The sequence below is a fragment of the Sphaerodactylus townsendi genome, linkage group LG02, assembly GCF_021028975.2.
Source record: "Sphaerodactylus townsendi isolate TG3544 linkage group LG02, MPM_Stown_v2.3, whole genome shotgun sequence".
Lineage (NCBI taxonomy): Eukaryota > Metazoa > Chordata > Lepidosauria > Squamata > Sphaerodactylidae > Sphaerodactylus > Sphaerodactylus townsendi.
Genome location: NC_059426.1, coordinates 15329361 through 15345235, shown reverse-complemented (window position 1 = coordinate 15345235; position 15875 = coordinate 15329361). Strand labels below are relative to the sequence as shown.

The window sequence follows — 15875 nt, the reverse complement described above, 5'->3', positions numbered from 1 at the left end:
CTGGTGGAGTTGGAAATTTGACAGTTAGAGGGGGCAAAGCTGGGATGAACCCACATCGAACTCAGCGGCTGTGGGGAGAACCAAGGTCGAACCCAGGTCGAACCTAGGTCAATTCAGCAAGTGGGGAATCTACCCTAGACCTGTGAAACCGTGGAAGGCAGAACTTCAACTGAATGATGGACTCCAGCATCTGAAATCACGTTCACCACCACCAAATCATGTTTCAGCACCAAGGGTATTCAGCTCTATCAAATAGCTTTAGATTTTTTAATTGATAAATCCCCCCCCGCCCCCGCCAATATGGCTTCATTTTTATTTTTAAGGTGATTCGGTTTTGCTGAATTACCATCCCTTCTTCAGACTGATCTTTGGGGCTGGGGCTGGGGAGGGGGTTTCTTGCCTTTGGTTAGTTTACTAAGCCATATTTCCCCTCAAGTACTTGGAAACCACTAATTTGCCTGCAGGTGACCCAGTTTTGCTGCACTAGTGCTTTACCTTGTCTGAGTCTATCAGGGAGTTTCATTCGTGTTTATATCTGCGCTCATTGACTACTCTCTCGCCTAAACTGCTGAAGGAAAATTAGCAACCCTGTATGTCAGCCACAGTTTATTAGCATGTCTGTCATACGGCTTTTTAGAATGCTTCCTGCAGTACACCTGAGTTTTAAAAAAGCTCACTCATTAGCTGAACAAAGTAAATGGACATGCTGTGAATGAATTAGATTTTGTAATCCACAAGGGTCCTCTGTAAATTCTTATCAAGCGCAAAGAAGAGGTTTGGTGCTTAAAAGCTAGAAGTTCCGGCTGCTGAATCACTAGGGTTGCCAGGTCTGGGTTTAGAAATACCAGGAGATTTTGAGGGAGGAATGGAGTTGCCAACTCCATATTGTGGGTGGAGCCTGAGGAGATTTTGTGGGTGGAGCCTGAGGAGAGCAAGGCTCAGGGAGGGGAGGGACTTCAGTGTGGTAAAATGTCATAGGGGGCACCTTGTAAAGCAGCCATTTTCTCCGGGTGAGCTCACTGCTGTTGCATGAAGGTCAGCTACAATCCCAAGAGATCTTCAGCCGTCACTCAGATGTTGCCTGTTGTCTTCCAATCAACCAACTATTTCAGTTGAAGAATGCTAGATTTGGTTCCAGCCCAAACTTTACGGATTCCAAACTTTAAGGATTCGATTTCATTTTTAGAATTTGAGTTTAAAATTTAGTAATCTTTTAAAGGTGAAGAACTAGAGTATTAGTAAAGAACTAAAGGAAAAGGACTGGAGTAAAGAACTAGAGTATTAGTGTGCTGTTTCTTTTGATCAACTGATGCATGGAATATTTGGGATGGGGTTGAGGTAGAGCTCAGTTTGCTGTCGTTCCAGTTTTCACACTTATTTGTGTCTCTTCTTGCAGACAGCTCTGAATTTATACTATCTCACTATCATTGGCCACAGCCTCTCCATTGTTTCACTGTTGATTTCCCTTGGCATATTCTCCTACTTTAAGTAAGTAGAACTATTCCTTACATGCGGTACCTAATCCTTTTGGTTGAAAGCTATGTACATAATTCAATAATTTCAGACATGGGGTGCTGTGGGGTTTCCGGGCTGTATGGCCGTGTTCTAGCAGCATTCTCTCCTGACGTTTCGCCTGCATCTGTGGCTGGCATCTTCAGAGGATCCTCTGAAGGTGCCAGCCACAGATGCAGGCGAAACATCAGGAGAGAATGCTGCTAGAACACGGCCATGCAGCCCGGAAACCACACAGCACCCCAGTGATTCCAGCCGTGAAAGCCTTCGACAATTTCAGACATATTGTATCTTGAACAGAAGAATAAAAGTACAAGAAAGAGATCAGACATTGTGTTCACTTTGAGTTCTTCTTGGTCTGGTTGTTGACGTGATTTCAGAGAAAGCAAGAAAAACATCCTGATTCTCAGATATTTTGGCCATGATTCTGTCGACAAGTTGAATACGATGCTGACTGAGCAAATCCATTGTGTATTATTCACAGCTGAATGAATGGATGGTTTGTTATAGTCATAGACCAACCAAAGAATACATACAGTACCCGAAATGTTTACATTAAAAAAACTGATACATGGATGATATAAAAATGACAAATCAAATTGGCTAGCTCGATAGAGAATTATGGCAGAGTCTAGAGGCTGCACAAAATCTACCAACTCTATCTAAGACTTATGGTCCAGCAGTGGCGTAGGAGGTTAAGAGCTCGTGTATCTAATCTGGAGGAACCGGGTTTGATTCCCAGCTCTGCCGCCTGAGCTGTGGAGGCTTATCTGGGGAATTCAGATTAGCATGTGCACTCCCACACACGCCAGCTGGGTGACCTTGGGCTAGTCACAGCTTCTCGGAGCTCTCTCAGCCCCACCTACCTCACAGGGTGTTTGTTGTGAGGGGGGAAGGGCAAGGAGATTTTAAGCCCCTTTGAGTCTCCTGCAGGAGAGAAAGGGGGGATATAAATCCAAACTCTTCTTCTTCTTCTTCTTCAAGGGAAGAAAATCATATGATTTTTAAATCATATAATCAGTTCTTCTCATTGTTGCAATATCTGTGACTCTACCTATATTTATTGTGAAGTTTCAGTAGTAATAAGCAATATTCAACATATCCCAGTATTTGGTTGGATCATTCTCTAAACTACCTACTAGAAGCCAGCCCCACTTCCTTAAAGTTAGAATTTGTAGTGGCTTAAACTTGCCCTATTGTAGTGGCTTAAACTTGCCTTATTGTAGTGGCTTAAACTTGCCCTATTCAGCTAAGAAACATCCATGTATTTCCACCCTTGAGGCGACAGAGCCAAAGAAAGAACAACTGAAAGAGAAACCCCAGTATTCATTTGAGGAAGGTTGTTGAGCTATATTTACTTTCCAGTCCCTTACAAAACTCAGCTGAACATTTGGTTGAATTTTTGTGTGTGTAAATACTGAGTTTCCCTCTTGGTGAAAAATGTTTTAGAAGAAAGTGTGTGTGTGTTTTTTCCCTTTGATTTGTTGTTTGCAAGAACAGCTGCAGTCAGTTTTTGAGTTTTCTTTGATGTCTTCAGATTTAATAGCCGTTTACATAGTGGCATGAACATTTTTTTTTGTTCAATTCACACATGGATAAATAGCAGCTTGATTTATAAATGACTCATTTTTCTCTTTCTACTCACTATTAATTTCGAACTGTCTGCTGTTTGGGTGCCATTTCAGTATACCGTTGCATGCTAAGGCTGTAGGTTCTGCACCATCTGTCCCCAGTAGTGATGGTACCCAAGGTTCATAATGACCTGGTTCAGAATCCAAATTTGGCTATTTTTGCAGTGCTCAGCTACATTATGAATCGAGCATCATTTTCCTGAGGTTCCAAAGTCAACTTAAGAACATAAGAACATAAGAACTAGCCTGCTGGATCAGACCAGAGTCCATCTAGTCCAGCATTCTGCTACTCACAGTGGCCCACCAGGTGCCTTTGGGAGCTCACATGCAGGAAGTGAAAGCAATGGCCTTCTGCTGCTGCTGCTCCTGAGCACCTGGTCTGGGAAGGCATTTGCAATCTGAGATCAAGGAGGATCAAGATGGGTAGCCATAGATCGACTTCTCCTCCATAAATCTGTCCAAGCCCTTTTTCAAGCTATCCAGGTTAGTGGCCATCACCACCTCCTGTGGCAGCATATTCCAAACACCAATCACACGTTGCGTGAAGAAGTGTTTCCTTTTATTAGTCCTAATTCTTCCCCCCAGAATTTTCAATGAATGCCCCCTGGTTCTAGTATTGTGAGAAAGAGAGAAAAATTTCTCTCTGTCAACATTTTCTACCCCATGCATAATTTTATAGACTTCAATAATATTCCCCCCTCAGACATCTCCTCTCCAAACTAAAGAGTCCCAAACGCTGCAGCCTCTCCTCATAGGGAAGGTGCTCCAATCCTTCAATCATCCTCGTTGCCCTTCTCTGCACTTTTTCTATCTCTTCAATAACTTCTCATGTGAATTGGGAGGCTTAGATCCACTACAACATTCCCACCTGTGAAAAATAAAACAGATAAAAGGGAAGAGAGAAGAGAGAAAAAAGGAAAGACTATCGAGGGAAAAACACGATGAAAAGGGGGAAGCTGTTTCCAAGAGTTCAATGGTTTGCTCACACTGCTGATTCCGGATTTTCTCAGAATTAGTGGGTCTAAAATCCAGACCCTTCCAGTCCATCTGTCAAATTTAGCCCCCCCCCCAATATCTGGGGAGGCGACAGCTATGAAAAACTCTACAGCCTGCAAAATAGCCCCTATCAGCAATGTGTAGTCTGGGAGCACTTGGGGGCTCAACCAGAGTGAAATGCCATTCTGCCAGATGTTCCAGCATTTCCAACTGCGGAGCACAACTTTGCTTTTCTGTTCTCTTGCAGTGTATATTCAGCTCCTGGAGATTTCCCTGTCCCTAGAGAGCAGCATTTTGGGAGAAATTTGGGGCTCCAGCAGGAGGGAAGGAGTTGTGCTCTATCCTTCTGTCCATGGAAACTCTATGGTAGACCCAAACCAGATTATGCCCATTTCTTAGCATGTCCATTTTTACTGCCCAAATCCTAGAAGCTTATCTCAGCCCCTACAAAGCTTTAGCAAATACCCTCAAAGAGTGATTGTTTACTAAACCTTTATGGAACCGCTTGCAAATCTGGAAAGCTTTCTAGTCTCCATGTAACATAGAGGAGCTGAGTAATTCCCGACTCTGATCTTGTCTGACCCTGATTTGGGAAGTTTGCTAAACTAGTGTTTAGCTTCTGCAAAAGCTTTCTAAACAGATGTGCTGTTATCCCCCCTTTTTTTTAAAAAAAGTACAGTGAAACCAAAAACATTCCTCCTTGAAGTCTTTGGACTTTTTGTACACAAATTAATGAATATTGTTTCAGCGAGGACTTAAAAGTACTTTCTGTCCATGTACAAAATCTAATTTCACATTGGGCCAATTAAAAAAAAATAGTTTCCCAAGTGTTCTCTAAGCATATCCATAACTGAGGAGTCAATTCCAAGTGGATATCAGGAAGTTCATTGACGTCGGCTCGTGGAATGACTCACTAGGCCTACATGAGGAACAGTCCGGAGTTTAGGAGACGGGATAATGTTTAAGAGGTTGGGGCAGACAGTTCCTGCTCTTCCAGTGATGGGTCTTTAAAAACAACTCATTGATTCTAAAATCCAGACCCTTCCCGTCCATCTGTCAAATTTAACCCCCCCCCCCAATATCTGGGGAGGCGAGAGCTACGAAAAACTTGCTCTACAGCCCGCAAAATAGCCCCTATTGGCAACGTGTAGTCTGGGAGCACTTGGGGGCTCAACCAGAGTGAAACGCCATTCTGCCGGAAGTCCCAGCATTTTCACCATTTCATTGGTTCAGCATTTCATTGGTTCAAGCTGAAAAAAACAGTTGTGAACATAAGGTCACGGGGTTAGTGTGGTTATGAGGTCAGAGGTCAGGACTGTCCTTGGGCAACTGATAGGGCGGAAGAGAAGCCTGAAAGGTGCTTCCATGAGGAAGCCTTGCAGAATTAGGTTAAGTTGGGAAGCGGGATGTGACTTTAGCAAGGAAAAATCCGGAGGCACCGTGCGCAGGAAAGCACCCATTCCTCAGGAAAGTTTAATAGCTGAGTTAGAAGCTCATAGCCTGAGCCATCAACGGGGAGCTAGACATGAGTCCATTCTGCACAAAATAAAACATTTTCAGGCAGGAAATAAAATGTTTGTTTCGAGGAATATTTTAGCCCAAATATTTTTATTTCCAGCCTAAAAATATTTTTTATTTCCAGCCTAAAAATATTTTAAGTACATGCTGTATTTTAGCAATTCTTTTTAAAAAAACATTTTCAAAACGTTTTCACTTGCTGTGAGATCTCTTTAAGACGTTTCCCCTGCCTTTCTGCAGTCCCCGGACTTGATCCATGGCACCATTTTCTGAGCTCGCTCCGTCATCTCACCTGTTTATTTTCGTTGGTTGTTTTTTTTAATTGTGAGGGGGGGATGTCTTCGTAGCTACGAAGCCACGGCCCCTGAAGAATTGCAGCATGAGGCTTTGAAGCATTAGATCCATGGAGCTTTAAAAAAAAACCCTGAAGAAGCAGAAAATGGCAGCCAGGAATTATTTTGAGAGGGTGAGTGCGAACAAAACGGAGGGAGAGTTTGAAAACGTTTTGCAAATGTTTTCAGGGACTTGTGCAGAATCGACCATGGATTTGAGCCTTTGGTGGGGCCACTGTTGTGATTGTCCGGACTTACCCCACTGAGTCCCACATCAGCTGGCCCTGCGGGAGCTGGGAAGGCTGCAGAGGAGCCTCTTGCAGGGAGGGTGAAGGCCTCAGAAGCCTTGTTCAAAGGGGAAGGCAGGGAAGAGAGGAGGCTTAGGCCCAGCAAGCCCACAGCTGAGGCAGCTGTAGAAGATGGGCTGGAGAAGCAGCTGGGACGAGGGAGAGGAATGAGAGGGCAGAAGGTATATAAGGAAGTGGGAAAGGGCAAGTCTGGAGCTGCCGCAGCAGCAGGGAATGTGGGTGGTGGTGTGAGAAAGAGAGAGACAAGGAGAAAGGGACAGGCTCAATGGGTGGGAGAGTGGGAAGGGAGGGAAAGAGAGACCCTAGAAGCCTCAGACCCCCTTCAAGAACCTAAGATCCCAGGGTTTCAAGCTGGTCCCTCCACCCTGTACACAGTAAGAGGGTGCAGGGAGTCGTTCACACAAGTTGTGAAAACACCTCTCCCTCGTGAAAGGAGCCACAGGAGGAGAGAGCCAGAAGGCAAGCTCCTGGAAACTCCTCTCTCCCTGTGAAGCAACAATGGAGAGATAGAGGGAGGGTGTGAAAGCTCAAGCCAGACCGGGGAAGGGAGGCAAGGAGGCCTGCTAGGAGGAGGGTGGCGTGGGCAAGGGCTGCCCCATATACCCAGTGCTTTGTGGGCACGGTGGTTTCTTGGCCCCTTGGGCCAATGGGGAGAGTCATCATCTGGGGAGACCAACCCCCAGGTTAGGGGGGAGGGAAGGATACACCGCCCAAAGGGCCCGGGCGAAGGGGGGGGGGGGAAAGCCACAGTGATTTAATAGCTGTTTTGCAAGTTATTTCATTGTTAAAGTTGAGAGGTTTCCCTGTTAGATGGATAGAGAGACTGTAGTCTGTCGCCAGGCAGAGTAGGGTCCTCCGCACAGAGGGGGGGAAAGCAGAGGGGAATGGAGGAAAAAAGTTGGAGGAGAAAGTAGAGCAGGGACCGTAAGAGGCACGGAAGAATAAAACCTGATATTACAAATCCTGCCTTGTGTTGTCTCTTTGCCTGCATAGAGGTACAAAAACCACATAGTGGTGGCAACCACATAGTGGCGTAGGAGGTTAAGAGCTCGTGTATCTAATCTGGAGGAACCGGGTTTGATTCCCAGCTCTGCCGCCTGAGCTGTGGAGGCTTATCTGGGGAATTCAGATTAGCCTGGGCACTCCCACACATGCCAGCTGGGTGGCCTTGGGCTAGTCACAGCTTCTCGGAGCTCTCTCAGCCCCACCTACCTCACAGGGTTTTTGTTGTGAGGGGGGAAGGGCAAGGAGATTGTAAGCCCCTTTGAGTCTCCTGCAGGAGAGAAAGAGGGGATATAAATCCAAACTCCTCCTCCTCCTCCTCCTCCTCCTCCTCCTCCTCCTCCTTCTTCTTCTTCTCAAACAGAAGTGGCTCAGTGGTCATTTCTAAACTGTACGGGATTATTGCTCCTCTTACGGGCAGCCGCTGCTGTGAGGAAGTTTCGCCATCTGAATCTTGTTTGCTGTTCACATGGGTTAAGCTACAAAATTGAAATCAGACAAACATTTATTATAAGGTGTAAACAAAAAGGCAAATTAAAAACCGCTGGGAATGTGTGTCTTCAGCTGGCAATCAGGAACAAACGGCTTATGTATCTACATCATACCACACAATATAAGAGGTAGCAACGCCTGGTTATGATTAAAAGATATGATTTTCTGTTAACGTTTGTGTGGTAGACCACCGAGGAAGGTCTTTGAAGTTGAAATGTATATGGTCTTGTTTGGTCACTGGATATTGACATCAGCCATGTATGTTAGATTGTTATAGCTTTTGTAAAGATAGCAGTTTGTATTCCAGACCCAGACTTTTTAATTTGCCTGTTTGTGTACCCCTTATAATAAATGTTTGTTTGATTTTAATTTTGGAACTTAGCCCTTGTGAATAGTGTGTACACAGTTAGGGTTGAGTCTGTTTCCCCTTTTCCTTGCTGGTCTTGTTTGTTGTTGGTGATGGGCAGGATTTGGGATCAGGAAATGGTACCTGAAGTGATTCAATTTGTTGTCACCTTCTTCAGAAATTGTAGTGATGTGGAGGTTGTAGTTTTAATGTTTTTATGAGCTTGCTACATTTCACATGGAATTTTGTATTGCATTGTTACGTGCGTTAGCCGTCCTGAGCCCGGCTCTGGCTGGAAAAGGGCGGGGATAGCAAATCTAATAAAAATAAAATAAAATATTCAGTGTCGCAAGACAGCGTCCTCTTTTTTGGGCCACCCCAGCTGTGCTATTTTGGCCAAACTGCCCCTCCCAGTCATTTTACTGTTCCCTCTCTAATGGAGGTATGTTCCCCACATTGATACCAAAGATGTGCGGCAAAAGAATATTGAAACAATGACTCAGCCAGCCAATTAACCTATAACATTTCACAAGAGAACCTCACCCAGAGGGGAGACCACCCTGGTGAAACCAGAGAGACATGTCTGCCCCGCAAACAAGAGAAAGGGTAGCCCAACAACCAAACAGGAATCTCAAAAAAGACAGCTTCCTGGCTTCCAAACCGAGTGAGCAACCAAAACATAGTATAGTTTAGTTTATAGTATTTATACCCTCACTCTTACCCGGTCTAAGCCAGGATTTGGGCACCTTACACACATGAAACAAGGAACAAGGTTGGCCAAACCCCCAAAAACTTGCCACACAACAGGAATTGCACAAGGAAGTGTTAATACCAACAATGACTAAAGTGCATATATGCAATATTCACAAAATGACATAATCAGGAATGATTCCATGAGTCCATAAGGTTCTCCCTCTATAAATATTTCATTCACAGTCCAATGGAAAACATGGAAAAGGCACCGGTTCAAGAAACAGCAACCTGCCGCCAAATTGTGCAAGTTCAAAGGAGCAGCAAGGTTCAAAGGAGCAGCAGCAAAACGCCTGCGCGCTGAAGTGCGTTTTCACTAATCTTCTTCAGTGCATGTGCGTCCTCTTCAGTGCACATGTATAGTATTACCCTGTTTCCCCGAATATAAGACATCCCCTGAAAATAAGACATAGCAGAGGTTTAGCTGAAGTGCGAAATATAAGGCATCCCCTAAAAGTAAGACGTAGCAACGTTTTTGTTTGGAAGCATGCCCGACGAACCGAATACAGAAATATAAGACATCCCCTAGAAAATAAGACATAGCGCATCTTTGGGAGCAAAAATTAATATAAGACACTGTCTTATATTCGGGGAAACACGGTAGTACTTATTTCCATCATTCAAAAATTGTTATATGCTGCCAAAGTATGTTGCAAATCATTCACTAGGTGTTCTTTCTAGGATCCTTAGTTACTTCCTTGTGCAATTCCGGTTGCGTGGCAAGTTTTTTGGGGTTTGGCCAGCCTTGTTCCTTGTTCCTTGTTTAGTCTTGCCCTCATTCTTCCTTTCCAGCTTACACACATGACTTAAAAAACATCAAACACAATCTCAATTACACAAAATTAATAACCTAACCCTGAAATATTTAAAAAATATAGCCAGTGGCGATCGGCTGGGTATCCAAAGGACCCCTATAGCTTACAGTCTGTTTTCAACTCTATCCCGCTCACGTACCGTATTCCCATTTTTTAAAACGTTGGGATGGGGAGGAGTGGGTGCAAGATTTTTGAGGCAGGCGAGACGGAACAGAAAGGACTTGTGAGCTGCCTCAACCAAAAGGCCGGTGCAACATCTCCATCTTGCAGACCCTGGAAAACTGTTTAAGGTCCCACAGGGCCCTGGTGTCAGCTGTCAGAGAGTGTCGCTTCTTTGCCTAAATGGGTGAGCGTGTTGCATTCCTTGCCTGATCTGACTGTTTCATCTGGCCTGGCTTCCCACAGACTCTCCCACAGGAGCAGCAGTGGCGTAGGGGGTTAAGAGCTCGTGTATCTAATCTGGAGGAACCGGGTTCGATTCCCAGCTCTGCCGCCTGAGCTGTGGAGGCTTATCTGGGGAATTCAGATTAGCCTGTGCGCTCCCACACACGCCAGCTGGGTGACCTGGGGCTAGTCACGGCTTCTCGGAGCTCTCTCAGCCCCACCCACTTCACAGGGTGTTTGTTGTGAGGGGGGAAGGGCAAGGAGATTGTCAGCCCCTTTGAGTCTCCTGCAGGAGAGAAAGGGGGATATAAATCCAACTCTTCTTCTTCTTCTTCTTCTTCTTCTTCTTCTTCTTCTTCTTCTTCTTCTTCTTCTTCTTCTTCTTCTTCTTCTTCTTCTTCTTCTTCTTCTTCTTTCTTCTTCTTTCCTCTTTCTCCTCTTCTTTCTCTTTCTTCTTCTTCTTCTTCTTCTTCTTCTTCTTCTTCTTCTTCTTCTTCTTCTTCTTCTTCTTCTTCTTCTCATCATGATTCTGAGCCAGGCCTCGGGCCCTGCAAAACCTCAGACAGTAAAGGGCTCGCACCTCGCCTGTGGTTGAGAGCAGCAGAGATTGCACTTCAATCGGCCACCCTTGCTGGATCTGTCCAGGGTTGTTATTCCGTGCTGTGTCCCTTGAACATTGTTACTTGCTTATCCTTTGTTGAGGTGGATAATTATAAAGCTGTCACCTTTTATTGAGAAAGAAGGGGATGAGAGTAGAATGAATGAATGAACTTTAAAAATAGTTGCGTGTTAGATTCCCCAGTGGCGTTTGCTCCTCCTTCCATTTTCTTCCAATAAACACAGAGGTGGGATCCAGCAGGTTCTCACCAGTTCCCGAGAGTGGGTTGCTAATTATTTGTGTGTGCCAAGAGGGGGTTACTAATTGGGTCCGCTTTCCCATCTCCACGCCCTCGCCTCCCTGAGAGGCATCCTGCCTTTGAACGTGAAGGTTCCATATGGCAATTGCGACTAATAATGTAACTCCCTGAACTGGGTTAATCCCTTTCAGGTACTGCAGTTCATGGATGCTCAGCCTTTCGTACCTTTTATCTCACCAGTGTCTATCAAAGAACCTGTGTGTTTCACCATTGCTGTGTTCAGATTTGTGAGTTGGGGCATTTTCTATAATGTGATGATGATTTAGAAATGACCTGGTGCAAAAAATTTTGGGGTCATGGTGGGGTGGCTGCCCATGGGGGGGGGGGGGCATCCAACTCAGGTTTTGCCCAGGGCTCAGGTTTGCCCAGGTACGCCTCTGAATAAACATATAGTTTCTCTTCATGGTAGTCTGATGTGTATTAGACCATGAAACTAGTATATTAAGCATACTGAGATCTGGGAAGTTCCTGTGAGCTCAACTGACCATTCCCCATTCTCAAGTGATTATACTTGACTTTGGTTTGCACAAAGGAGATGAATTTGTTGGATTTCCTCTTGACTCTACCTGTTAACTTTCTCTCGTGTCTTTATTCTCAGGAGCCTGAGTTGCCAGAGGATCACATTGCATAAGAATCTCTTTTTTTCGTTTGTGTGCAACTCTATTGTCACAATTATTAGTCTCACCGGAGTTGCGAACAACCAGCAATTGGTCGCAGCCAATCCCGTAAGTGAGCATGCACTGGCTGTCTTTCTGATTTGTAAGGAATATTATGTAGGGATGAGTACAACAATTTGCATGGATCCAGAATTTCTTGCACAAGGTGCTGGCTTGTATCCCATGCGAAATCTCTGCGGATGGAAGAGATTTCCCTTAGTGGTGCAGGAAGGGATTTCCAGTAGTGTAGCAGGAAGAGATCCCCATCAGCAGACAGGGACTTCTTCACCCCTCTTTTGCAGCTAGGAATGATTCCTGGGTCTTTCCCCACTTACCTTCCGCTGCACGCTACTCGGGCCAAGTAGCACGGGGTCCCGGGGCACTCCCCACTACAAGGGCGGTGACAACGCAGCCGCCCCAAGGCTGCCGCTGTCACGCCCCCTCAGCGCGCGTCATTCCTGGCACTGGAGAAAATGGCGCCTTTTGACGACCCCGCGCAGAGTGCGGGGTTGTGGGGAAGCCAGAGCGCGCGCCAGAGATGACGTGCGCAGTGAGTAGCACGCAGCGACTGTGGTAGAGGGAAAAGTGGGGAAAGGCCCCCTGAAATTCTTCTCCTCTGGGACAAGTGAACTAGAGAAGAGTCTGGAGTATTTGGACTCTTTACCTGTTATCTACTTGAGAATATCCTAGCAACTGTGTTAGCCTTCTAACAACCAGGAGTTTCTACTGTGTGGGATTCCTGATCAGTACTTTTGAGTTAGAAACTGACTTCCAAAGACTTAGAACAAGCAATTAGTGAGGACCTTTATTTTGCAGAAAGTGAAATGTCATATCAAAGTCTGAAATAAAAACACAGTACAAAGCATTCATGCATTCCTTGAAGGCACTAGCTAGCTAAATATACTTAAGGAGCACACAGTAGACACCCTGGATTGTTTTGAACAGAGTGTTTCCAGAAGCAGACAAGCTATAGAAATTGCAATAATAATTGTTTTGTTGTGGTCTTGCTATTTTCTTAAGTCATCCAGTAATCCTATTAGGTTCTTGCTGTCATATTTTCCCAGGGCTTTAGGCCTGATTTCCTTTTGAAATAGAAACAGTGTATTTGATAGTATATTTGAGATAGTATATTTGAGATCCAGTTTTATAGTGGTAAGAGTATCATGCTAATATTGGGGAGACCCAAGTTCATGCTGTGATATGAAACTCTCTCAGTAATATCATATCAGTAACTCCCTTTCAGCATAACAGTTGTTCAGACAAAATAGAATGGAGATTCCATTTTATTAATCTAGCTCCCAAAGTGCACGTGTTTTTATATGGAATGATAGGCAGTGCGAATGTGCTTTTTCTGACCCCCACACAGATCGGGGAGCTGATATCCTTCTGTCGAAGATTCCAGTATCCCTTCCTAGCCACTTATTCCTCAGAAGCTGTTGTCCATTGAGCCAGCGTGGTGTAGTGGTTAAGAGCAGTGGACTCTAATCTGGAAAACCGGGCTTGATTCCCCACTCCTCCACATGAGCATGCACTTGGCTGTCTTTCTGATTTGTAAGGAATAACCTTTAAGGCCTTACGCGGTCTGGGACCCTCGTACCTCAGGGACCGTCTGGCCCCATATGTCCCACATCGGTCTCTGCGCTCGGCAGAGGCCAATTTACTGCAGATCCCCGCCCCCTCTATGATGCGGCTGGCCTCCACCAGGGCCAGGGCTTTGACGGCCCTGGCCCCTGCCTGGTGGAATGCTCTCCCTCCAGCTGTCTGGGCCCTGCGGGACCTACATGAGTTCCGCAGGGCCTGTAAGACTGAGTTATTCCGCCGGGCCTTTGGGGAGGCCGGCTGCTGATAGGTGCCCATTAACAACTAAGATCCGCTGTTCCCCTCTCAGGGGAGTTGAGGAATTAATGGCTGAACGCCATCTGTTTTAACTTATCATGAATTAGGAGCGCTGCTTTTAACTGATTCGAATTTTAGTATTTTATTTTGTTATCCGCTTTTTATTGTGATGTAAACCGCCCTGAGCCCTTTGGGGGAGGGCGGTATAAAAGTGGAATTAATAAATAAAATAAAAATAAATGAGCAGCGGACTCTTATTTGGTGTACTGGATTTGTTTCCCCACTCCTCCACATAAAGATTGCTTAGTGACCTTGGCCCAGTCACAATTCTCTCAGAACTCTCTCAGACCCACCTGCCACACAAGGAGTCTGCTGTGAGGAGAGGCAGGAAAGGAGTTTGTAAGCCACTTTGAGACTGCAGATGGTCGAGATAAAAGGGTATAAATCCAAACTTTTATTCTTCCTCCTCCACATGAAGCCTGCTGGGTTACCTTGGGCCCCTCATAGTTCTCTCAGAACTCTCTCAGCCCCAGAGATTGCTTTGTGACCTTGGGCCAGTCACAATTCACTCAGAACTCTCTCAGCCGCACTTACCTCACAAGGTGTCTGCTGAGGGGAGAGGAAGGGAAGGAATTTGTAAGCCACTTTGAGACTGCTTATGTCTGAGAAAAACGGGATATCAATCCAAACTCTTCTTCTACTCTTCTTCTCTGTTGGCTTCCTGCCATAACAATTGCTAAGCCACCAGAGCTATTTCCTGTCACCATTTTGAATTTTCTGTCCGTGTGTTGAAATGACTATAATACAGAAGGTGGCAAGTTTGCATAGCAAGCTTGGAGACCTTATTTACAAAAATTCATAGATCTCCACTGATTTATAAAGGCTGACTTAAGCATGACATCATGGGTGAAACAAAATCTAGGATTGATAGCGATTTAAGATGGAGCCTGACAATGATAGTAAAGCAGAGGTCAGGAAGAATAAGCCTTGCTTTACCTAGAAATCTAAAAGCAAGGTTTATTCCTAGGGACACCTCTGCTAGAACTGGGGTTCTCAGGATTCTACCCAGGTCTTTCAGAGTATAGGCAGCAGTGGTGGGATCCAAAAATTTTAGTAACAGGTTCCCATGGTGGTGGGATTCAAACTGTGGTGTAGCACCAATGGGGCTGGGCGGGGCACGACAGGGTGTGGCCGGGCATTCCGGGGCGGGGCATTCCGGGGCGGGGCTGTGGCAAGGACGCAGCCGCTGCGCTGGTCCTTGGGCGGGAAACGAATGCACCCAGGCGCAGGCTGCCACACACGCCGGTGCACCTCCTGCTAGACTGCTTCAAGTTCTGTGCGCTACTGCTGAGAGGAGGGGCGTAACTAAGGCAAAAATCACGTGGCAAAATCACCAATTAGTAACCCCCTCTCGGCACACACAAATAATTAGTAACCTACTCTCGGGAACCTGTGAGAACCTGCTGGATCCCACCTCTGATAGGAAGGTCAAAGACCTCCTGTTACTCATTTGCTGATTTACATTGATGTATCAAATGTCTAAAGCCAGGCTTAGTTTAAATAATTAATGTGACATTAACATGACATTTGGAAAAGGAAATTTTTTTTTAACTCATTGGTAGTTTACAGAAGCAATGTTGCTGCTTCACGTTTTAAGTACTGCTGTCTCCGTTGACGCTCATCCGTAGCCTAGGAAGATGCCCCTAAATGGTGTGCCGTGTAAAACCTGTGGTCTTTTCTCCCTCCTCTTTAGGTTGGCTGCAAAGTGGCTCAATTTATTCACCTTTATTTAATGGTTTGCAGTTACTTCTGGATGCTCTGCGAAGGCATTTACCTGCACACTCTCATTGTGGTAGCCGTATTTGCAGAGAAACAGCACCTGCTATGGTATTACCTTCTTGGATGGGGTAGGCTGTCTTCCTTTTTTTTAAAAAAAACCCTCTCTCAATCAAGTATATCAAGTTATGCCCAAAGGCAAGCCACTGTTTGCTTTTCTAATGCAAGAGCATTTTGCTCGAATTGTTCCCCCCCTCCCTTGCATGCCACCCCTCCCTCCCTCCCACTCCTCCCTCCCCTTCCCTTGCATGCCACCCTTCCCCTTCCCTCCCTTCCCTCTCCCTCCACTAGGGTGGGTGGGCCATGTGCAGATGCCGGGCCCCCTCCCTCCCTCCCTTGCATGCCACCCCTCCCTCCCTCCCTCCCACTCCTCCCTCCCCTTCCCTTGCATGCCACCCTTCCCCTTCCCTCCCTTCCCTCTCCCTCCACTAGGGTGGGTGGGCCATGTGCAGATGCCACGCCCCCTCCCTCCCTCCCTTGCATGCCACCCCTCCCTCCCTCCCACTCCTCCCTCCCCTTCCCTTGCATGCCACCCTTCCCCTTC

The 15875-nt window shown here is 45.9% G+C and overlaps 1 protein-coding gene across 1 annotated transcript in view; it reads left to right on the top strand.

Annotated features, from left to right (window-relative positions):
- The window catches only part of CALCRL (calcitonin receptor like receptor), a 54084-nt gene that overhangs the window by 15848 nt on the left and 22361 nt on the right, over positions 1–15875 (top strand). Inside the window, exons 5-7 of the mRNA XM_048486347.1 lie at positions 1397–1488; positions 11602–11728; positions 15249–15402. Of these exons, the coding sequence (XP_048342304.1) occupies positions 1397–1488; positions 11602–11728; positions 15249–15402 (373 nt within the window). The remainder of the gene's footprint in view (positions 1–1396; positions 1489–11601; positions 11729–15248; positions 15403–15875) is intronic.